General features: G+C 37.3%; 1 protein-coding gene across 1 annotated transcript in view; it reads left to right on the forward strand.

Annotated features, from left to right (window-relative positions):
• FBXO33 (F-box protein 33) overlaps positions 1–24,236 on the forward strand; it is a 47,208-nt gene that overhangs the window by 16,265 nt on the left and 6,707 nt on the right. Inside the window, exons 2-3 of the mRNA XM_039469396.2 lie at positions 21,538–21,648; positions 22,162–22,847. Of these exons, the coding sequence (XP_039325330.1) occupies positions 21,538–21,648; positions 22,162–22,847 (797 nt within the window). The remainder of the gene's footprint in view (positions 1–21,537; positions 21,649–22,161; positions 22,848–24,236) is intronic.

Below are 24,236 nucleotides of genomic sequence, written 5' to 3' on the forward strand. Positions count from 1 at the left end.
AAATGAGTTAGGGAGGATTCCCTCTTTTTGTATTGTTCGGAATAGTTTCAGAAGGAATGTTACCAGCTCCTCTTTGTATGTCTGGTAGAAATCGGCTGTGAACCCGTCTGGACCTGGACTTTTTTTTGTTGGTAGGCTATTACTGCCTCAACTTCAGACCTTGTTATTAGTCTGTTCAGGCTTTCAGCCTCTTTCTGGTTTAATCTTGGGAGGGTGCAAGTGTCCAGGAATTTATCCATTTCTTCCAGATTTACTGGTTCATGTGCATAGAGCTGTTTGTAGTATTTTCTGCTGATAGTTTATACTTCCAAGGATTTGGTGGTGATCTCTCCTTTATCATTTTTTGTTGCATCTGTTCGAGTCTTCTCTCTCTTCTTTTTTATTAATCTGGCTAGCAGTCTATTTTGTTGATCTTTTCAAAAAACCAGCTCCTGGATTTATTGATTTTTTGAAGCATTTTTTCTGTCTGTATCTTCTTCAGTTCTGCTCTGATCTTAGTTATTTCTTGTCTTCGGCTTGCTTTTGAATTTTTTTTGATCTTGCTCCTCTAGCTCTTTCATTTTGAAGATGGGGTGTCAATTTTAGATCTATCTTCACTTCTCATGTGAGCATTTATTGCTATAAATTTCCCTCTGGACACTGCTTTAAATATGTCCCAGAGATTCTAGTACGTTGTGTATTCATTCTCACTGATTTCGAAGAGCATCTTTATTTCTGCCTTCATTTCATTATTTATCCGTGTATCATTCAGGAGCAAGTTGTTCAGTTTCCATGTAGTTGTGTGGTTTTGAGTAAGTTTCTTAATCCTCAATTCTAATTTGATTGTGCTGTGGTCTGAGATACTGTTTGTTATTATTTACATTGTATTGCATTTGATGAGGAGTGATTTCCTTCCAATTATGTGGTCAATTTTAGAGTAAGTGCAATGTAGTGCTGAGAATGTATATTCTATGGATTTCCGTTGAAGAGTTCTGTAGATGTCTATTAGGTCTGCTTGGTCCAGATCTGCATTTGAGTCCTAGATATCCTTGTTGATTTTCTGTCTCATTGATCTCTCTAATATTGACAGTGGAGTGTTAAAGTCTCCTACTCTTATTGTGCAGGAGTCTAAGTCTCTTTGTAGGTTGTTAACAACTTGCTTTATGTATCTGGATGCTCCTCTATTGGGAACATATATATTTAGGATTGTTAGCTCTTCTTGTTGCATTGATCCTTTTACTATTACGTAATGCCCTTCTTTGTCTCTTTTGATCTTTGTTCATTTTATCAGAGGCTATGATTGCAACCCCTGCTTTTTTTTTACTCTTCATTTGCTTGGTAAATCTTCTTCCATTCCTTTATTTTGAGTCTATGTGTGTCTTTGCACATGAGATGAGTCTCCTGAATACAGCACACTGATGGGTCTTGACCCTTTTTCCAATTTGCTAGTCTGTCTTTGATTGGAGCATTTAGACCATTTACATTTAACATTAATACTGTTATATTTGAATTTGATCCTGCCATTTTGTTACTGGTTGGCTGTTTTGCCCATTAGTTGATGCATTTTCTTCATGGCATTGTTGGTCTTTACCCTTTAGTCCATTTTTGGAGTGGCTGGTTCTGATTGTTCCTTTTCATGTTTAGTACTTCCTTCAGGACCTCTTTTAGGGCAAGTCTGGTGGTGACAAAATCTCTCATCAATTGCTTGTCTGTAAAGGATTTTATTTCTCCTTCACTTAGGAAGCATAGTTTGGCTGGATACGAAATTCTGGGTTGAAAGTTCTTTTCTTTAAGAATGTTGAATGCCGGGCGCGATGGCTCACGCCTGTAATCCCAGCACTTTGGGAGGGCGAGGCAGGTGGATCACGAGGTCAAGAGATCGAGACCATCCTGGTCAACATCGTGAAACCCCCGTCTCTACTAAAAATAATAAAAATTAGCTGGGCATGGTGGCGCGCACCTGTAATCCCAGCTGCTCAGGAGGCTGAGGCAGGAGAATTGCCTGAACCCAAGAGGCAGAGGTTGCAGTGAGCCGAGATCGCACCATTGCACTCCAGCCTGGGTAGCAAGAGCGAAACTCCGTCTCACAAAAAAAAAAAAAAAAAAGAATGTTGAATATAGGCTCCCACTCTCTTCTGGCTTGTAGGGTTTCTGCCAGGAGATTCACTGTGAGTCTGATGGGCTTCCCTGTGTAGGTGACCCGACCTTTCTCTCTGGCTGCTCTTGGCATTTTTTCCTTCATTTCAGCCCTGGTGAATCTTGACGATTATGTGCCTTGGAGTTGCTCTTCTTGAGGAGTATCTTTGTGTTTTTCTCTGTATTTCCTATATTTGAATGTTGGCCTGCCTTGCTAGGTTGGGTAATTTCTCCTGGACAGTATCCTAAAGAGTGTTTTCCAGTTTGGATTAATTCTCCCCATCACATTCAGGTACACCGATTAAGCGTAGATTAAGTCTATTCACATAATCCCATATTTCTTGGATTTGTTCATTTCTTATTCCACTCTTTTTTCTCTAATATTGTCTTCTCATTTTGTTTTATTGGGTTAATCTGATATCCTTTCTTCAGCTTAATTGATTCAGTTATTAAAACTTGTGTATGCCTCATGAAGTTCTCATGCTGTGTTTTTCAGCTCCATCAAGTTGTTTATATTCTTCTCTAAACTAGTTATTCTAGTTAGCATTTTGTCTGACCTTTTTTCAAAGTTTTTCGTTTCTTTGTATTGGGTTAGTACATGTTCCCTTAGCTCAGAAATTTTTTATTACCTACCTTCTGAAGCCTGCATCTGTCAATTCGTCAAATTCATTCTCCATCCTGTTTTGCTCCCTTGCTGGTGAGGAGTTGTGGTCCCTTGGTGGAGAGGCATTCTGGTCTTTAATAATGTTGTCCTTTTTGCACTGGTTTCTTCCCATCATCATGAATTTATCTACCTTTGATCTTTGAGGTTAGTGATTTTGGATGGGATCTCTGAGTGATGTCCTTTCTGTTGAAGTTGAAGCTACTTCTCCTGTATGAGGTGTTTTTTTTTTTTTTTTTTTGGTTATGCAGTTGTCAGGAAGCCACTTGATGAGGTAGTCTGTCACTTGTCTGCCTGCAGAGGTGCTGCTTCTGGGCTGCCTCAGGCTTAGCCCAGCTGCTGGGTAATCTTTCTCTGGGTTTTGTTTACACAGGTGAGGTTAGACCCACATTCCCAATAGTGGGTGTCCTTCCTCCCACAGAACTCAGTCGTCCAGGGTCGAGTTCAAACTGATGTGCTGGCTGCAAAACTCTAGCAAGAGGGCTTCAGTTTGCTGGACGTATGAGGGTGGGACCTGCCAAGCCTTACCACCTGTGTCCCTGTTTTCAGCTCTCCCTCTTTCTGGGGGACAGGTAGTTTCATCTCGCAAACACTGTCATTAGTCAAAACTTCCATGCATGTCTGTGCTGACAACTGGTGGTGCCAGGCTGGCCAAAGCTGTCACTCAGATCTGTGTTGATAGCTCACGCTTTTCAGCCCGGCAGCATTCTCCTGTGCTACAGGTTGCAGAGGACATGGGAGAAGCACAATATCTGAACTGGAGTGCCAAGGGGGTATGGTCCTCAATCCTCTGGGCCAGTTGCACTTCCCGAGTGAGGTAGTACACCACCCTGCTTTGGTTAGCCCAGTTTGGGCTACTCCCTCCCAGCTTCCATTCACCCTTTTTGGCCTATTTCCACTGCTCGATCAGTCCCATTGTAATGAACCTGGTACCTCATTTGGGAGTGTGGAGATCACTAGCCTTATGGGTCTCTCTCTCTCTAGGAACTGCTCTCCAGAGTTGTTCCTATTTGGCCATCTTGGCGGAAGTCCTAAATTAATCCTCTTAAGCTCACTGAGTTACATGAAAACACTGGTAGAAAACTAAATGAAATCAGGAAAACAATACATGAGAAAAGTAAGGATATTAACAAAGAGAAACAGTGAAAAAGAAATACTGGTGCTCAAGAATACAGTAACCGAACTTAAAAATTCACTACAGGAGTTCAACAAGCAGCTGACTTGATGAAGCAGAAGAAAGAATCAGTTAACTTGAAAACAGGTCATTTGAAATTACCAAGTTAGCAGAGCAAAATAAAAAGAATGAAAAGGAGTGAAGCCATGGAACTCTATCAAGCAAAGATAAGCAATAGACAATCCAGAAGTAGAAAAGGAGCAGAAAGCTGTTTCAAGAAATAATGAGTGAAAATTCCCAAATCTGGTGAGAGAAATTATATCCAGATTCATGAAGCCCAAAGAATACCAAACAGGATCAACTCTAAATCAACACATACCATAATCAGATTGTCAAAAATCAAAGACAAAAGGTAAGTGAGATAAGTGGTGAAAGGAAAGAAAAAAAAATAGGCTGTCAACCAACAATATTGTACCCAGCAAAGCTATCCCTCAGAAATGGAGAGAAGGATTTTCCCAGATAAACAAAAGCTAAAGGAGTTTATTACTACTAGAACTGCCTTACAAGAAATGGTGATGGGAGTTCTTCAACATGAAACAAAAGAATAATAAATAACACAAAGCACATGACAGTAAAAAATGTACTAGCAAATATATAAACAAATAGAGAATAATATTGTACTACTGGTAAATAAATCACTGTAACTCTGATATAAATGTTAAAAGCCAACAGTATTAGACTGGACATGGTGGCTCACACCTGTAATCCCAGCACTTTGGGAGGCTGAGACGGACAGATCATCTGAGGTCAGGAGTTCGAGACCAACCTGCCCAACATGGTGAAACCCCGTCTCTACTAAAAACATAAAAATTAACCAGTCATGGTGGCAGGTGCCTGTTATCGCAGCTACTTGGGAGGATGAGGCAGGAGAATCACTTGAACTGAGTTGGTAGAGGTTGCAGTGAGCTGAGATCATACCACTGCACTCCAGCCTGGGCAACAGAGCAAGACTCTGTCTCCAAAAAAAAAAAAAAAAGCCAATTGTATTAGGAATAATCCAATAATTAGTTGATATGGAATATTAAAATTAGAAAATCAGTAGCAAAGTATGCAAGAGTAAATGTGTATAGTTTTTACATACAATTATACTGTTATGTTAAAATGCACTATTATATATATATAAGATCATTTATGTAAGTCACATGATAATCATGAAACAAAAACACATAAAGCCATACCTTGTTTTATTAGGCTCACTTTATTGCACTTCACAGATACTGTGTTTTTACAAATTAAGGTTGTGGCAACCCTGCATCTCACAACTGTATTGGCACCATTTGTCCAGTATCAGGTGCTCACATCGTGTTTGTTGTTATATCTTTGTTGTTGTTGTTCTTGTTTTCTAGAAACAGTGTCTTGCTGTGACACCCAGAGTGGAGTGCAGTGGCATGATCATGGCTAATGGCAACCTCAACTGCTGTGCTAAAGAGATCCTCATCTTGGCCTCACAGAGTGCTTGGACTACAGATGTAAGCCATCACACTGAGCCCACTCCTGTTATATGTGACATGATCTGTTATCAGTAACCTGTGATGTTACTATTGTAATTGCATTGGTACACCATGAACCACACCTATAGAAAATAGTTAAATTAACTGATAAATGTGTGTGTTCTGACTACTGACTGGCCCTTCCCCCGTTTCTTGCCCTCTCATTGAGCCACCATATTGAAATTAGACGAGTTGGCCAGGCACAGTTGCTCACACCTGTAATCCCAGCACTTTTGAAGACCAAGGCAGGAAGATCACTTGCGCTCAGGAGTTTAAGGCCAGCCTGGTGAGCATATAGACCCCATCTCTACAAAATAATTTAAAATTAGCTGGGCATAGTGGCCTACACCTGTGTTGCCATCTACTCGAGAGGCTGAGGTGGGAAGATCACTGGAATATGGGAAATCAGGGCTACAATGAGCTGCAATTAACACCACTGCACTCCAGCCTGGTCAACAGAGCAAGACCCTGTCTCAAAAAAAGAAACAAAGAAAAAATTAGGACTACTAGTAACTCTGCAGTGACCTCTAAGTGTTAAGTGAAAGGAAGAGTCTCATGTCTCTCACTTCAAGCCAAAAGCTAGAAATGATTAAGCTTCATAAGGAAGGCATTTCAAGAGCCTAGATAGGCCAAAAGGTAGGCCTCTTGGACCAAATAGGCAAGTTGTGAATGCAAAGGAAAAGGTTTTGAAAGAATGTGTAAGTGCTACTCCATCTATCACATGAGTGATAAGAAAGGGAAATGGCCTTATTGCTGATAAAGTTTTGGTGGTCTGGATAGAAGATGAAACTGGCCACAACATTCCCTTAATCCAAAGTCTAATCCAGAGCAAAGCTCTAATGCTCTAAGTCTGTGAGGCTGAGAGAGGTGAGGAAGCTGCAGGAGAAAAAGTTTGAAGTTAGTAGAGTTGGTTCATGAGGCTTAAAGAAAAAAGTTATCTCTATAAAAATGCAAGCTGAATCAGCAGATGCTTTTGTGGAAGCTGCAGATCTAGCTAAGGTCATTGATGAATGTGGTTACAGTAAACAACAGATTTTTCAGTGTAGAAAAAATAGCTTTCTATTTCAAGAAGATAAAATCTAGGACTTTGATAGTCAGAGACAAGCCAGTACCTGACTTTAAAGCGTCAAAGGGAAGGCTGGCTCTCATTAGAAGTTAATGCATCTCGTCACTTTTAAGTTGAAGACAGTGTTCATTTGCCATTCCCAAAATCCTAGGGCCCTTAAGAATTATGCTAAATCTACTCTGCCTGTGCTCCGTAAGTGGATCAACCAAGTGTAGATGATAGCACATCTGTATACATCATGATTTACTGTATATTTTAAGCCCACTGTAGAGAGCTACTGCCTTCAACAAGATTCCTTTTAAACTTACATCTCATTGACAGTGTATGTGGTCACTTGACCTCTGGTGCAGATGAACCAAGAGATTCATGTTGTTTTCATGCTTCTGAACACATCTGTTCTGCATGGATCCAAGAATTAATTTTTATTTTCAAGTCTTATTATTTAAGGAAGACATTTCATAAGACTATAGCCACCATTGATAGTGATTTCTCTGGTGGATTTGGGAAAAGTAAACTGAAAACCTTCTAAAAATAATTCACCCATTCTAGATGCCACTCAAAACATTCATGATTCATAGGAATAGATATCAACATTAACAGGACTTTGTAAGAGGCTAATTCCAGCATTCATGGACCATTTGAGGGGTTCAAGACTTCAGTGGAGGAAGTCACTGTAGATGGGGTGGAAAATTGCAAGAGAACTAGAATCGGAAGTAGAGCCTGAAGATTTGAATAAATTGCTGCAATCTCATCATAAAACTGGAATGCATAGGAAGTTGCTTTTTATGGAAGAGCAAAGAGTGGTTTTTGAGAACAGAATTTACTTCTAATGAAGATACTGTGAATATTGTTGAAATTATAGCAACAAAGGCTTTAGAATATTCCATAAACTTAGCTGATAAAGTAACAGCAGAGTTTAAGGGGGTTGAGTCAAATTTGTAAAAACAATCTCTACTGTGGATAAAAAGCTGTTAAGCCAACATAGCATGCTACAGAGAAATCTTTCATGAAAGGAAGAGTCAACAGATGCAACAAACTTCGTTGTCTTAAGAAGTTTTAACAGTGCCGGGCGCGGTGGCTCAAGCCTGTAATCCCAGCACTTTGGGAGGCCGAGGCGGGTGGATCACGAGGTCGAGCGATCGAGACCATCCTGGTCAACATGGTGAAACCCCGTCTCTACTAAAAAAACACAAAAAAGTAGCTGGGCATGGTGGCGCTTGCCTGTAATCCCAGCTAGTCAGGAGGCTGAGGCAGGAGAATTGCCTGAACCCAGGAGGCGGAGGTTGCGGTGAGCCGAGATCGTGCCATTGCACTCCAGCCTGGGTAACAAGAGCGAAACTCCGTCTCAAAAAAAAAAAAAAAAAAAAAAAGAAGTTGTAACAGTCACTCAAACCTTCAATAACCATCACCCTGATCAGTGATCAGCCATCCAATATTGGGGCAAGACATTCTACCAGCCAAAGATTACAACTTGCTGAAGGCTCAGGTGATAGTTAGCATTTTTTACCAATAAAGTATTTTTTAGTTAAGATATATATGTTGCTTTTTTAGACATAATGCTGTTGCAAACCTAATAAAACTACATAATAGTGTAAACATAACTTTTATATTAACTTAAAAAAAATGTGACCCTTTATTTCAATATTCACTTTATTATAGTGGTCTGGAAGTGAACCTGCAATATCTCCAAGTTTTGCCTGTAGTAGATAAACAAAAGATAAACACATAGCACTACCAAAAAAAAAAATTATCAAATCACAAAGGAAGACAGCAAGAGAAGAAAGGAATGAAAAACTACAAATAAAATGACAATAGTATTACTATTATTACTTTAAATGTAAATGGATTAAATTCCATTATCAAAAGTCATTGAGAGGCTGAATGAATTAAAAAACAATATCCAACTGTGTGCTGCCTATAAGAGACTCAGCTTTAAGGACAGATAGAGGGTGAAAGTGGGGGAATCAGAAAAGATACTCCATCAAATAGTAATTAAAAGAGAGCCGGAGTGCCTATACTTACATCTTAGAAAATAGACTGTAAGTCAAAAACACACAAGTGACAAGATTGTTATAGAATGATAAACGGGACAATCAGAAAGATGTAACAATTATATATATGCATCCAGTATCTGGGTACCTAAATATATAAAGCCAATATTAATATACCTGAAGAGAAAAATAAACATTACAATAATAATAGAAGACATGAAGACACCACTCCCAAGAGTGGATAAATCATCTAGACATAAAATCAGTGAGAAAACACTGGATTTTAACAAAACTATGGGCCAAATGGACCTAACAGACATATACAGAACATTCCATCCAACAGCAGAAGAATACACATTCTTCTCAAGCATACATGGAGCATTTTCCAGGATAAATGACATGTTAGGCTACAAAACAAGTCTTAACAAACTTAAGAGGATTGAAATCATGTCAGATATGTTTTCTGATGACAGTAATATAAAACTAGAAATCAATAAAAGGAAAATTTACAAATATGTGGAAATTAAACATTGACAATCAGTAAATAAGATATTGAAATCTTTTCAACAAATGGTGCTAGAACAACAATCCATGTGCAGAAGTTTTAGAATTGCACCTCATACCTGTACAAAAATTAGCTCTAATGGAATCACAGACCTAAATGTAAATGCAAAATTATAAAACTCATAGAAGATAACACAGGATGAAAACCTAAATGATCTTGGGTTTGGCAGTGACTTTTGAGCTACAACTCCAAAAATACAATTTATGAAGAAAGTAGCTGATAAGTTGGACTTCATTAAAATTTAAAAATTCTTGCCCTACAAAGAAACATTGTTGAGAAAATAAAAAGAGAAGCACCAACTAGGAAGAAATATTTGCCAAAGAGATATCTGATAAAGGACTGTATTCAAAAATGTACAATGACTCGACAATAAGAAGACAACCCAATAAAAAGTGAGCCAAAGATCTGAAAAGACCCTCATCAAAAAAAGGTATTTACTGAAAACTTGGAGAGAGTTTTAAAGAATAATAATAATTTTTAAAATAGTAAAAAAAAAAGATGGCAAATAAGCATATGAACAGATACTCAACATCATGTCATCAGGGGCTGGCAAATTAAAATAGCAATGAGATACCACCGCACACCTATAAAATTAGCAAAAACCCAAACTCCAAAACATATCACCAAGTATTGGTGAAGCTGTGGATCAGCAGGCACTGTTTATTCATTGCTGGTAGGAATGCAAAATGATATAGCCACTTTTAAAGACATTTGGCAGTTTCTTTCAAAATTAAGCATACTTTTACCATACTTTATGACAGTTGAGCCCCTTGGTATTTACTTTTAAAGAAGTTGAAACTTAAGCCCACACCAAAACCTGCAAACAAATGTTTATGTCAACTTTATTATTAATTGCCAAAACTTGGAAGCAACCAAAATGTCCTGCAGTAGGTGAATGGATAAATCAACTTTGGTACATTGAAACAATGGAATACTATTTCATGCGAAAAAGATAAAACCTGTTAAGCCATGAAAAGACATGGAGGAAACAAAGTATCTTTCAAAGTGGCTGTACTATTTTGCATATTACTAAGTGAATAAGAAGCCAACCTGGAAAGGCTGTAATACTGTAATATTATATGATTCCAATTTATGACATTCTGGAAAAGGCAAAACTGGAGACAGTAAAAGATCAGTGGTTGTCAAAAGGTTGGCAGTGAGAGGGATGAATAAGCACAGCATAGATGATTTTTTTTTTTAAATAACAGATGTTGGCAAAGGTGCAGAGAAAGGGAAACACACACTGTAAACTAGTAAAACCTCTATGGAAAACAGTAGTGAGATTTCTCAGAGAACTAAAAATAGAACTGTCATTCAATCAAGCAATCTCATTACTATGTGTCTACCCAAAAGAAAATTAACCATTACATCAAAAGATATCTGCATTCATATGTTTATTGCAGCACTTTTTACAGTAGCAAAGTCGTGTCCATCAGCAGACAAAGAAAATGTGGTGCATAGACATCGTGGAATAATACCCAGCCATTAAAAGGAATGAAATCATGTCTTCTATGGCAACATGGATAGAAATGGAGGCCATTAGCTTAAGTGAAAAAACTCAGAAAGAGAAATACCACGTTTTCACTTATAAGTGGGAGCTCAATAATGTCTACCTGTAGACTGAATGATAGACATTGGAAACTCCAAAAGGTGGGAGGATGGAAGCCAGATAAGAGATTAGAAATTAGCTTTTGGCTACAATGTACATCATTTGGGTAATAGTTACACTAAAAGCCCAGACTTCACCACTACACAATATACCTGTGTAACAAAAATGCACTTGTACCCCTAAATTTATAAAAATAAAAATACTTGTTTATTTTACAAATAAGAAAACTAACTCAAGAGAACTATTGCATTTTGAACATTTAATTTCCTATTCAGTGTTCTTTTATCTCCCTTCATTTCTTACAGGCAGCCCCTTGAAAATATAAATAATATTCTTGCTAATTATAATATGATTTATGTTGATTGTCTAAATCAATGAGAGACACTAACTGCTTCATGCAAGCCAGCATTGTCAGTATATGAAAAAGAAAATAATTATAAATACTTAAATGATTTGTGTCTAGCAGATGTAATATTTAATATTTTTAACATATGTCAAGAAAAATTAACCTGTTACACTTTGAATTTGACAATGAGCATAACTCAGTGAATAGATTTCAAGTTAGTGAAAACTCTTGGATTGGGGAGGGTTAAATAAATTTGATTAAGAAAATAAAATGAATGGACAAAATCTTTCATATGCAGTTTTCCAGTACTGGCAATTGTGACATTCATTTGATTAACACTGACTAGATTATTTCAGTGCATACAGAAGCACTGAGTCATGATCTGAATGATAAGGAGTTCTAGATTGCAGAGTAGCTGAGAAAATTCATTGTTGCTTGACAATAAATTTTAAGTGCCTGGTACAATGACATTACAAGATTTTAGTCACAATTTAAAAGGGAAGTAGATATCCATCAAATTCAAATAACAGCTTTGAGATAAATAAACTTGGAAGTATTTTATTAAACCCTACTTTTATTTTTAACTACTAGTAACCAGAATGGAGGTATAGTCACCATTGTACCAAAAATTTCTTAAGTACTAACACTTTTCCCTAAAAGTCTTTGTCATTAGCCATGAGAGTGAAAGGTTATTTTTCCCCTTTTATTTTTTAATTCATAAGATCTTCACACTCCATCACTAGGAGATAAATGCTCTTTACCACATACAATACATAAAATAGTACCTATTCAACCGGAGTACATTAAATGACCTTCTGGGTCCCCTTCTGTGACTTTGATAAGTAGAAATCGCTAATATTATAATTAAGGGAATTTTTTAACTAAATGGTTGAAATAGTACAAAAGGGGGAGATTAAGGAGAGTAGATAAAAGGATGGATGTCTTGGAAAATGTGGATAATCTGTCTACATTGTATGTTGAGTGGCCCAATGGAAGAGGAAGAGAAAAGAAGAAATACCCAGACCTTGATGTAAGTGGTGGAGATTGGGGAAACTAAAAGAATGGAATAAACACCATCATAGTCATCTCAAATTCTGTGAGTATGTTATAGGAAATAAGTAGAGAAAAGTTGCTGTTTGGACAAGATACATAAACCATGGCTAAGTTCATTTTTCCCTGCCTCTATATACCTTTCTATTGCTCTTTCTTTGAAGAGATTGAGAAAATGAGGATTCCTACCTCTTGTGTGGGGATGTGCTTTTGAATCACTCATAGCTAGTAGGCTGCATTTTTTCAGGTGTGAGTAGAGACAACAGTGGAGATTAAATAGGGTATCTTCATGGTTCTTGTCTTTGGTTCTGTTTATCTGCTAGATTACATTTATAGACTCAAATATGTTGAACCAGCCTTGCATCCCTGGGATGAAGCCTACTTGATCGTGATGGATAAGCTTTTTGATGTGCCATTGCAGTTGGTTTGCCAGTATTTTATTGAAGATTTTTGCATTTGTGTTCATCATGGATATTGGCTTGAAGTTTCCTTTTCTTGTTTATTCTCTGCTGGGTTTTGGTATCAGGATGATGTTGGTCTCATAAAATGATTTGGGAAGGATTCCCTCTTTTTGGATTGTTTGGAATAGTTTCAGGAGTGGTACCAGTTCTTCTTTGTACATCTGGTAAAATTCGGCTGTGAACCCATCTAGACCTGGGCTCTTTTTGGTTGATAAGATATTAATTGCTTCCTCGAGTTCAGCCCTTGCTATCGGTCTATTCAGGGTTTCAACTTCTTCCTGGTTTAGGCTTGGGAGGGTGCAAGCGTCCAGGAATTTATCAATTTCTTCCAGGTTTACTGGTTTATGTGCATAGAGTTGTTTGTAGTAATCTCTGATGGTGGTTTGTATTTCTGTGTAATCGGTGGAGATATCCCCTTTACCGTTTTTTATTGCATCTATTTGATTCTTCTCTCTTTTCTTTTTTATTAATCTGGCTAGCAGTCTAGTTTGTTGATCTTTTCAAAAAACGAGCTCCTGGATTTGTTGGTTTTTTGAAGTGTTTTTTGTGTCTCTATGTCTTTCAGTTCTGCTTTGATCTTAGTTATTTCTTGTCTTCTGCTAGCTTCTGAGTTTTTTTATCTTGCTCCCCTAGCTCTTCAATTTTGATGATACAGTGTTCAATTTTGGATCTCTCCTTGCTTTTCACGTGGGCATTTATTGCTATAAATTTCCCTCTAGACACTACTTTAAACATGTCCATGAGATTCTGGTACATTGTGTATTCATTCTCGTTGGTTTCGAAGAACATCTTTATTTCTGCCTTCATTCCATTGTTTATCCAATCAACATCGAAGAGCCAGTTGTTCAGTTTCTATGAAGTTGTGTGGTTCTGAGTTAGTTTCTTAATCCTGAGTTCTAATTTGATTGCACTGTGGTCTGAGAGACTGTTTGTTATGGTTTCCGTTCTTTTATATTTGCTGAGGAGTGATTTCCTTCCAAAAATGTGGTCAATTTTACTGTAGGTGCAGTGTGGTGCTGAGAAGAATGTATATTCTGTGGATTTGGGGTGGAGAGTTCTGTAAATGTCTATTAGGTTTGCTTGGTCTAGGTCTGAGTTCAAGTCCTGGATTCCCTTGTTAATTTTCTGTCTCATTGATCTGTCTAATATTGACAGTGGAGTGTTAAAGTCTCCCACTATGGGAGTCTTAAGTCTCTTTGTAGGTCCTTAAGAACTTGCTTTATGTATCTGGGTGCTCCTGTATTGGGTGCATATATATTTAGGATTGTTAGCTCTTCTTGCTTCATTGATCCTTTTACCATTATGTAATGTCCTTCTTTTCTCTTTTGATCTTTGTTGGTTTAAAGTCTGTTTTATCACAGACTAGGATTGCAACTCCTGCTTTATTTTGCTCTCCATTTGCTTGGTAAATCTTCCTCCATCCCTTTATTTTGTACCTATGTGTGTCCCTTGCATGTGAGATGGCTTTCTTGGATTCAGCACAATGATGGATTTTTGACTTTTTATCCAATTTGCCAGTCTATGTCTTTTGATTGGGGCATTTAGCCCATTTACATTTAAGGTTAATGTTGTTATGTATGAATTTGATCCTGCCATTTCTATGCTAGCTCGTTGTTTGGTCCTTTAGTTGACACAGTTTCTTCATTGTGTCGATGGTCTTTACCATTCGTACATTTTTGGAGTGGCTGCTTCTGGTTGTTCCTTTCTATGTTTGCTTTTTTTCAGGAGCTCTTGTAATGAGGCCTGGTGGTGATGAACTCCTTCAGCAATCCCTTGTCTGTAAAGGATTTTTTTTCTGCTTCATTTATGAAGCTTAGCTTGGCTGGATATGAAATTCTAGGTTGAAAGTTCTTTTCTTTAAAATGTTGAATATTGGCCCCCACTCTCTTCTGGCTTGTAGAGTTTCTGCTAAGAGATCCACTGTGAGTCTCATGGGCTTCCCTTTGTGGGTAGTCCAACATGTCTCTGTGGCTGCCCTTAGCAGTTTTTCCTTCTTTTCATCCCTGGTGAATCTGGCAATTATGTGCCTTGGGGTTGCTCTTCTTGAGGAATGTCTTTCTGGTGTTCTCTGTATTTCCTGGACTTGAATGGTGGTCTACCTAACTAGGTTGGGGAAGTTCTCCTGGCTAATATTCTGAAGAGTGTTTTCCAGCTTGGATTCATTCTCTCCATCACATTCAGGTACACCTATCAAATGTAGATTAGGTCTTTTCATGTAATTCCATATTTCTTGGAGGCTTTGTTCATTTCTTTTCACTCTATTTTCTCTAATTTTACCTTCTCTTTTTATTTCATTGAGTTGATCTTCAATCTCTGATATCCTTTCTTCTGCTTGGTCAATTCAGCTATTGAAACCTGTGTATGCTTCATGAAGTTCTCATGTTTTTTTTTTCAGCTCCATCAGATCATTTATATTCTTTTCTAAGCTGTTTATTCTCGTTAGCATTTTGTCAAACCTTTTTTCAACGTTCTTAGTTTCTTTGCATTGGGTTAGAACATGATCTTTTAGCTCAGAGAAGTTTGTTATTACCCACCTTCTGAAACCTGTTTCTGTCAATTCCTTAGCCTCATTCTCCATCCAGCTTTGTTCTCTTGCTGCTGAGGAGTTGTGAACCCTTGGAGGACAAGAGGCATTATGGTTTTTGTTTTCTAATCCTTTTTTCTCTGGTTTCTTTCCTTTGTGGATTTATCTACCTGTGGTCTTTGTATTTGGTGACTTTCGGATGGGGTCTCTGAGTGAACATCCTTTTTGTTAATGATGAATTTATTTATTTCTGGGTTTTTTTGGGGTTTTTTTCTAAGAGTCAGGTCCCTCTGCTATAGGACTGCTGGAGGTCCACTCCAGACCCTGCTTGCCTGGGGATCACCTGTGGCGGCTGCAGAACAGTAAGGGTTTCTGCCAGTTCCTTCTTCTGTTATCTTCGTCCCACAAGGATTCCTGCCAGATATCAACTTGAGCTCTCCTTTATGAGGTGTCTCTTTGGATATACGGGTGTCAGGGAGCTGCTTGAGTAGACAGTCTGTCCCTTATAGGAGCTCAAGTGCTGAGCTATGAGCTCCATTGTTCTGTTCAGAGCTGCTGGGCAAGTACATTTAAGTTTGCTGCAGCAGAACTCATAACTGCCTCTTTTCCCAGGTCCTCTGTCATGGGAAGATATGGCTTTATTTATAAGTTCCTGACATGCTGCTGCTTTTTTTCAGAGATGCCCTGCCCAGCGAGGAGGTAGCCTAGTTACAGTCTGCCAGCAGAGGTGTTACTGAGCTGCCATGGGCTCTGCCCAGCTACTATGTGAACTTCCTTACGGTTTTGTTTATAGAGGTGTAGTTAGAACTGCCTCAGTAATGGTGTATTGCCTCGATAATGGCTGACTGCCTCGGTAATGGTGGACTGCCTCAGTAGTGGCGGACTGCCTCAGTAGTGGTGGACTGCCTAAGTAATGGCAGACGCCCTTCCCCCCACAGAGCTGGACCATCCCGGGTCCAGCTGCGCTTGCTGTGAAACCCTTAATCCATAGTGTTTCAGATTGCTGGTCTTTGTGGGGGTGGGACCTGCCAAGCCAGATCATCTTCCTCCCTGTTTCAGCTCCCTTTTTTTCAGTTGAATGGGTGGCTCTGTCTCCCAGGCGTTCCAGGTGCCAGTTGAAACAGCCACCCAGATTTGTATGAGTTTTTGTGTGGAGACCCACTGCACCTCAGCCATGCTGGAAACTTGTGCTTTTCAGCCCGGGAATCTCCTGGTCTGTGGGCAGCAGTAACCCGTTTGGAAATGTGGTGATCACTCAACCTCTGCGTTGTCCTCGCTGGGAACTATACTCCAGAGCTGGTCTTATTTGTCCAGCTTGGATTTGCCTGTCATTGTTTTTTCTTTAATGATTCATGGTTTTTGTGTGTTATCTAAAAAAAACAATTTGCCTAACCAAAGATTATGAAGATTTTGCTACTGTATTTTCTTTAGTAGTAGTATATTATACTTTCAGCTCTTACATTAGGTGGATAATCGATTTTACTTTAGTTTTTCTATATGGTATGGGCTGAGGATCTAATCACCCTGACACTCTTTTTAAAACTATTCTTTTTCTGTGGAATTGACTTTTCACCTTTGTCAAAAATGTGAATAGTCATTTTATTTCTCATATCTTAGATGTGATGTGGACACAAAGACCATATAGGCATGAGTCTGTTTCTGAATTCTGTTACAGTAATCTGTTTATCTGTGTTTAAGCCAGTAATGCTACCCCGTCTTCAGTCTGTGGCTTTATAAGTTTAGACATCACATAGTGTAAGCAATCTAACTTTGTTCTTTTCTAAATGGTTTTGCTATGCTGGTTTATTTGCTTTTTTTTTATAAATTTTATAAATGAGCTGCTGGGTTTTTATTATGATTGTGTTGAGTCTGTTGATTAATTTGGGGAGATTTGACATGTTTAACAGTATTGAATCTTCCAACCAACAGACATGACATTCCATTTACTTAGATCTTGTTTGATTTTATTTCAACAGTGTTTTATAGTTTTCATTGTATAGGACCTAAACTTTTGTTCAGTTTAATCCAAAATATTTTATATTTTTGATACTACTATAGTTTTTTAAAATTTTAATTTCCAGGTGTTCATTGCTAGCATATAGAAACACAGTTTTTGTTGTTTTTGACATGGAGTCTCACTCTGTTTCCAGGCTGGAGTGCAGTGGCACAATCTCGGATTACTGCAACGTCCACCTTCCAGGTTCAAGCCATTCTCCTGCCTCACCTAGCGAGTAGCTGGGACTGCATGTCCTCACCACCACACCCAGCTAATTTTTGTATTTTTAGTAGAGACGGAAATTAGATTATTTCCATTAGTAATGCCTCTGATGTTTTCCTTGACATGGTCTACATTAGCTGTTTTATAACCTTTTCACATTAACTACTTGGATTTCACCACGTTGGCCAGATGGTCTCAATCTCTTAAACTCGTGATCTACCAACCTGGGCCTCCCAAAGTGCTGGGATTACAGGTGTGCACCACCACATCCAGCCTGCATTTGATTTTTATATATTGACCTTGTATTCTGTGACCTTACTAAACTCACTAACCTTACTAAACTCAGAGCTTTTTTTAGATTTTTAGAATTTTTGTATAAATGATCATGTAATTGGCAAATAAGGATACTTAGGCTTCTTCCTTTCCAATCCATATTCTTTTTATTGATGAATCGTTTTATGGAGTATAGTTTTAATAGCTGATTTATGTTCTTGCCCTAAGTCGTTCATTTGCCATTTCTGAGTATATTTCTGTTGATGGATTTTTCTCCTAGTTGTGAGCCATGTTTCCTTACCACTGTGTGGACTCTACTGCTTTCTAGTGGTACTCTCTTCAGCCTTATAGTTTTGCCCCACACATGTGCAAATCATTACTCAGCCAATCAAGTCTTTGCAAATCTGTGAAGCTCTCTCTGTACAGTTTGTCTCTGGTACACTGCCCTAAAATTCTAGCCTGCCAACTCCCCAAAGACTACCAGGCTCCACAAAGACTACCAGGCTGTGTTGTAACCTGAGAACTCTCTCCAGGCCATAATCTGAGGCAATTATATATAGTGCACACCTTATTTTTTCCCCGTCTTTCAGAATCAGAGTCTATATTGCTTATTGTCTAATGTCTGAAAACAATTATTTTTTTTCTAGTTTTATAGTTGTTTGCAGTGGGAAGGCAGTTTGACTGTTTAATTCTTTGTAGAGGAAGTAAAAGTCTCTTACATATGTTATTTTAATACCAGCAGACAGTGCTATGGATAGGTGATTGTAATGAATGGAAATTGAGTTGAAAAGAGAAAAATAATGAGATTGTATGACCCTCCCCTCTCTGAATATTATGAGAAATTGAGTGTGATATTCTTTCAATTTATATAAAACCTTATATTCTCCAAAGCCAATTATTCATTCTTTTTGAAGTCTTTAATTTTTTTTTCTTTTTAAGAAACAAATTAACCTCTTTATAATTCATGGATATGGTAGTAACTTTAGAATAATGAAAGGATAAGTTGGGTGTGGTGGCTCACACCTGTAATCCCAGCACTTTGGAGGCTGAGGTGGATGGATCATGAGGTCAGGAGTTCAACACCAGCCTGGCCAAGATGGTGAAACCCTGTCTGTACTAAAAACACAAAAATTAGCCGGGTGTGGTGGCAGGTGCCTGTGATCCCAACTACTTGGGAGACTGAGGCAGAGAATTGCTTGAACCCAGGAGGTAGAATGGAAAAAAATGTGGTAATGTAATGGAAAAAAATGTGGTTTTTTTGTTTGATATCTGTCTTTGAAATGTTTTTTAAAATACATTTAGAATCATATGTAAAGTTGTCTAGATTTACTCGAGTGACTAAAACTTTTTAAAGGTCAAGAAAAATTAGATTTTTCCATTAGTAATCCCTCTGATGTTTTCCTTGACATGTTCTACATTAGATGTTTTATAACCTTTTCACATTTACTTCTTGGATTCTTCATGTTTTTATTCTCAACTTACATGGGATGATCTTATATATTAATTTTTTTTTAACTGTAAGCATTTGTTACACATTTTTCTAAGAATGTTGGTTTGCCCTTTTTAGGGTGGTATGCTGTTGGATGTCAAGTTTTTTATTTTTATATAGTCATAAATTTATCACTTTACAATTTATTGCTATTCTAGGTTTAGAAAGACTTGACCATCTTAAAGTCACCTCAAGTTCAACATGTACAAGCTCATTATCTGCCTCCACACAGCCCCCAAAAATTTTCCTGATTTTCATTTTCCCTGTCCCAGTAAAAAAAGAAGCTGTACCATGTTTCCAGAACCCAGAAAATTGAGGAGTTATTCTTGCCTACTCTCACCTCACCACCACCCCCGTCATAGCTAGTCTAGAACCTAAGTCCATTTTACCTCTTATATGTGGCTTTAGGCTGTCCATTTTCTCCACCTTTACCACCAAAAATCAAATTCAAAATGCCAGTATCTCCCGTCTCTATTACTAAAATACTTTCTTAACTCATCTCCCTACTTTGGCTCTGCCTCCCTTCCAGGGTGTTCTAATACTGCAGTAACATTTTCTAATAAAATTTAATCATTTTATTCTTTTCTTAAAATGATTGTTAAGCAGCTTACAAATTTTTTTCTTTGATGTAGAACCCTGTCTACCTCTACATCATCATTTCATGTTTACTCACTCTCTCTGTACTCCAGTTACCCTGGATTCTTTTCAGCTCACTTAGGTCTCTTCAAGTGCCGCAAATGCTTTTCCTTCTTCCCTTTTCCCTGTAACACTGTCTCCCTACCTTCCTTCTCCTAGTTAACTTCCATTTATTCTTAAAATCCATTTTAATCAATTTAGAGATGCCTTCTCTGACTTACACAGTGTCCAATATGCCCATGATATGTAGCACCATGTACTTGTCCTTTACAGCACTGAATCACTATTGTGTCTATAATATATAGCAGTTCCTGGCACTTAGTAGACTCTTAGGGAATTGTTGGTTAAATGAATAAATGAATTAATGATTATTCCTCAAGCTAAATTTTAGAATGATTGGGCTTTTCAGTGAAATGAAGGTGATTAACTTGAAAAAATGTGACATACCATCAAGAAACCGTATTTTTCAGGCCAGACATGGTGGCTTATACCTGTAATCACAGCACTTTGAGACCCCACTGAGGGAGGATTGCTTGAGCCCAAAGTTCAAGCCCAGCCTGGGAAACATAGCAAGACCTTATCTCTACAAAATATTTAAAATTATCCACATATGGTGGTGCATGCCTGTGGTCCCAGGTACTCAGGAGGCTGAGCAGGGAGGATTGCTTAAGCCCACGAGGATGAGGCTGCAGTGAGCCGTGATCATACCACTGCGCTCCAACCTGAGCAATAGAGTGAGACACTGTCTCCAAAAAAAAAGCATTTTTCATTTATTTAAATCTTGTATCACTGTTGTAGATAGTACATTTTTTATTAAAGTTATCCTTAAGTTTTGTGTTATAGATGGAATCTCTAGTTGGTTATTATTGGATTTGGGGTTTTATCTTTATCCACTTTTTCTATTTTATTTAGAATTTTACTATTAGGAAACTATATGTTTTATAGCTAAAATTATCTAAAACCAAAATATTTTTACTTTTTTTTTTTTTTTTTTTTGAGGTAGAGTCTCGCTCTGTCACACAGGCTGGAGTGCAGTGGCACAATGTTGGCTTACTGCAACCTCTCCCTCCCAGTTTAAGCAATAATCATGCCTCAGCTTCTCGAGCAGCTGGGATTACAGGTGTGTACCACCACACCCAGCCAATTTTTGTATTTTCAGTAGAGACAAGTTCTTGCCATGTTGGCAAAGCTGGTCTTGAACTCCTGGCCTCAAGCAATCCACCCACCTCAGTCTTCGAAGGTGCCAGGACCACAAGTGTGAACTACCGCAATCAACCTTACATAGTTTTCTGCTTCCCTTCTTGATAACCTGTATGGTTTGTTCATAAAACTGGAAGAGGTTCTCTTTAGCTTTTAGTTAAGGAATGATATTTCTTACTGAGTAGATATCTTCAGGGCAGTGACCTACCAAGGAGCATCTAACATGTTGACTAAATTAACTGGTTTGAGAAATGTTTATATGGTAATTAAAATCTCTGTAAAATTTAGAGTTTATACAGTTTGTTATAAGTCATTGTGTTATTTATACCTAAACCCTATAAGGTAAGTATTTTTATTACTCATGAAGAATTGAGTCTCAGGCACATTAAGAGATTTTTCCATAGTCATTATAATATTGAGTTTCTGAACCATCTTTATACCCCAGTCCTTGCTACTTAAAGCTTATGCCACTTCTGTATCATGGTGTTTTGTATGTATAAAGAAATCTGAATGTGTGTATAAATCAATCTACAAGTATTTAACTGGATTCTAAGTCAGTTGTAAAATAGAAACCTTGTTAGAGTATCCCTTTTGCATATTCTTATTTTTTATATTTATATTTTATGTATAAATTATTTAGAAAATCATTTTAAATGATTTTTCTTGTAGAAACCTTCAGAAGTTTAGTCTTTTTGGAGACATAAGCATTCTACAACAGCAAGGAAGTTTGTCAAATACATACCTCAGCAAGGTGGACCCAGATGGCAAAAAAATTAAACAGTAAGTTATATGGTTAGTGGAAAGGAGATTATACTAATAACAATTTGTTTCTTCTAAGAAATTATAAGATAGAAACAGAAGAGTAATGATTTTTTTCCTGAAAGGAACATAGGTCCTGGAAATGTTTTAACAGAAATGCAGTGATCAGCTTATGCCATTCCATCTCATAAATCATTAAGACAAATCAGAGAACTTAGTGGATAATTATTGCTATTTAAAATTATTTCTCTACTTGCCTTTGTATGTCATCCTACTTTTCTACTGGTATAAGTGGTGCTTTGCTTGGATGAGGAACATATTTATATGTGTTTAATAGATCTATATGTTTAATATACCTTATTCATTATATTTTAATGTGAATTTTAATGCTGTTTACTGTGGGTTGAAATTAGCTAATGAAAAAAAAACAGATCTCAAAATTGCATGCTTTTCATTGCCTATTTTCAAAAGTCAGTGTTAAAAGATTAGAACTAAATGTTAATGGGATCACTGTGGCATGTGTTTTCCTTACAGAATTCAGCAACTGTTTGAAGAAATCCTGAGTAATAGTAGGCAAATGAAATGGCTGTCCTGTGGGTTTATGCTGGAAATAGTAACCCCAGCATCACTGTCATCTCTCTCTAATGCTGTTGCCAACACCATGGAGCACCTGAGTTTACTGGACAATAATATTCCTGGTAACAGCACTCTTATTACTGCAGTTGAAATGGAGCGATTTGTGAATCTGCACTCACTTGCCTTGGATTTTTGCGACTTTACAGCTGAGATGGCAAGAGTCTTAACTGATAGCAACCATGTGCCTTTGCAGCGACTGTCTCTTCTGGTTCACAATGTTTCCGTAATGCACAAGTCTCTAGACAACATGCCAAATGATGAGCATTGGAAAACCCTGTCACGAAAGAGCACCAGCCTTCGGGTCTACATAATGGCTTTTGATATCAAGAGTGAAGATATGTTAAAGATTTTGAAACCTAGTATACCACTAGAGAGGATTCATTTTGATAGCTATATCACTTGTGTTTCAGGGGCTATTGTTGATCTCATATCCAGGCAATATGACAAGTTCCTAACTCATTTTATTTTAATGAATGATGTGATTGACACGTCTGGTTTTCCAGATCTTAGTGACAACCGAAATGAAGATCCGTTGGTTTTATTAGCATGGAGGTGCACAAAGCTCTCTCTTCTGGCAATTCATGGTAGGTAATTATGTTCATTATAATCTGATACTGGAATTATACCGAAAACATTTTATGCCAGTAAAGAGCTAGCACTGACCTTTATAGTACCAAGAAATCTTGTATCAAGTTGATGTACAGATTCTTACACTTTTTAAAGTTTGCAAGATATAGCACTTACAAAAGGAAAATCATATTCAACCCTAAGTATTCTGCTCCAGCTTCCCTGTTACTTTTTTGTCCATCATGTGAATGGCAGTATTTCAAAAAAAAAATAATGAAATTAATTTAGCTAAGAAAGCATACATACATACCTGTGGCAGATGAAAATATATATATATATGTGTGATAGATATATTTTCTCTAATCACTCAACCCCTCAGAAACATAGCATGGGGGAAGAGAATGTATTTCTTTCATGCTCACTACCTCATCTTTTAGATTCTTGGTATCAAAGTATTAATTTGTATAATTTTTTTAACGATGGTTCCATTGATATGCTTTCATTTTAATGTAGCCTGTTCTCATTTTGAGAGAGAGTTGGTATTCTGAAAAATAAATTTACTTCCTTTTCAGATACTTATAAGATCATTACAGAATAGACTACAAGAATGTCTTAAACTCTGTTATTAGCTGTCTTACTAGCACTGTTTTGTGATTTTTTTTAGTCTGCATTTGTGTTTGGGAATGTGTGTCTTGCTTTTCAAGTCTTTGCTTTATGCCAGTCATTAGAGGTAGTAGAAAAGACTAGATCAGTATTGAAAGTGGTAAACACAATGCAGCAAAGAAATATCAGGTTACTTAAAACTTAATTTAAGCCAGTCTTCATAAAGCCTTTTTCTTCTTTAAGCTAAAGGTCCTCCCATTCGTTCCCCTTTATTCCTTCCCAAAAACAGTTATTATTCTGAAGTGGGTGCATATAATTCCCATGATTGTTTTATAATTTACATATTTGCTACTGACAATTAACAGGTTACCTTTAAAGTGTCACTTCGTAACTTTTTGAAGCATTATACATCATTTTTCACAAATGAAAAATACCAGTTTATAACGTGTTAACTGATATGTGTATATATTAACTAAAAATGTTATCCTTATGGTACATCATTACCCAAAGCTATAAAATGTATTTGTATATACTTTAAACTTTAAATGTCTATGTTACTGAATGAAGTAGTATCATAAAGGATTAGATCACCTGCCAGTTCACCACCTACAGTGGTATTGTTGAACATAGTATCAAACTTCTAGCCTTTTTTTTTTTTCTGGGATATACAATCATGTTTCCTTTTCCAATTTCAATATATTTCTAAAGGAAAAAGACCAAAACGGTAAGTGAGATACAAATGTGAAGCTTCTCTAGAAGTTTAGAATGAGGAAAAGACAAACTTAACAGAGAGAAAAGGAAAT

The sequence above is a fragment of the Saimiri boliviensis genome, chromosome 2, assembly GCF_048565385.1.
Source record: "Saimiri boliviensis isolate mSaiBol1 chromosome 2, mSaiBol1.pri, whole genome shotgun sequence".
Classification (NCBI taxonomy): Eukaryota; Metazoa; Chordata; class Mammalia; order Primates; family Cebidae; genus Saimiri; species Saimiri boliviensis.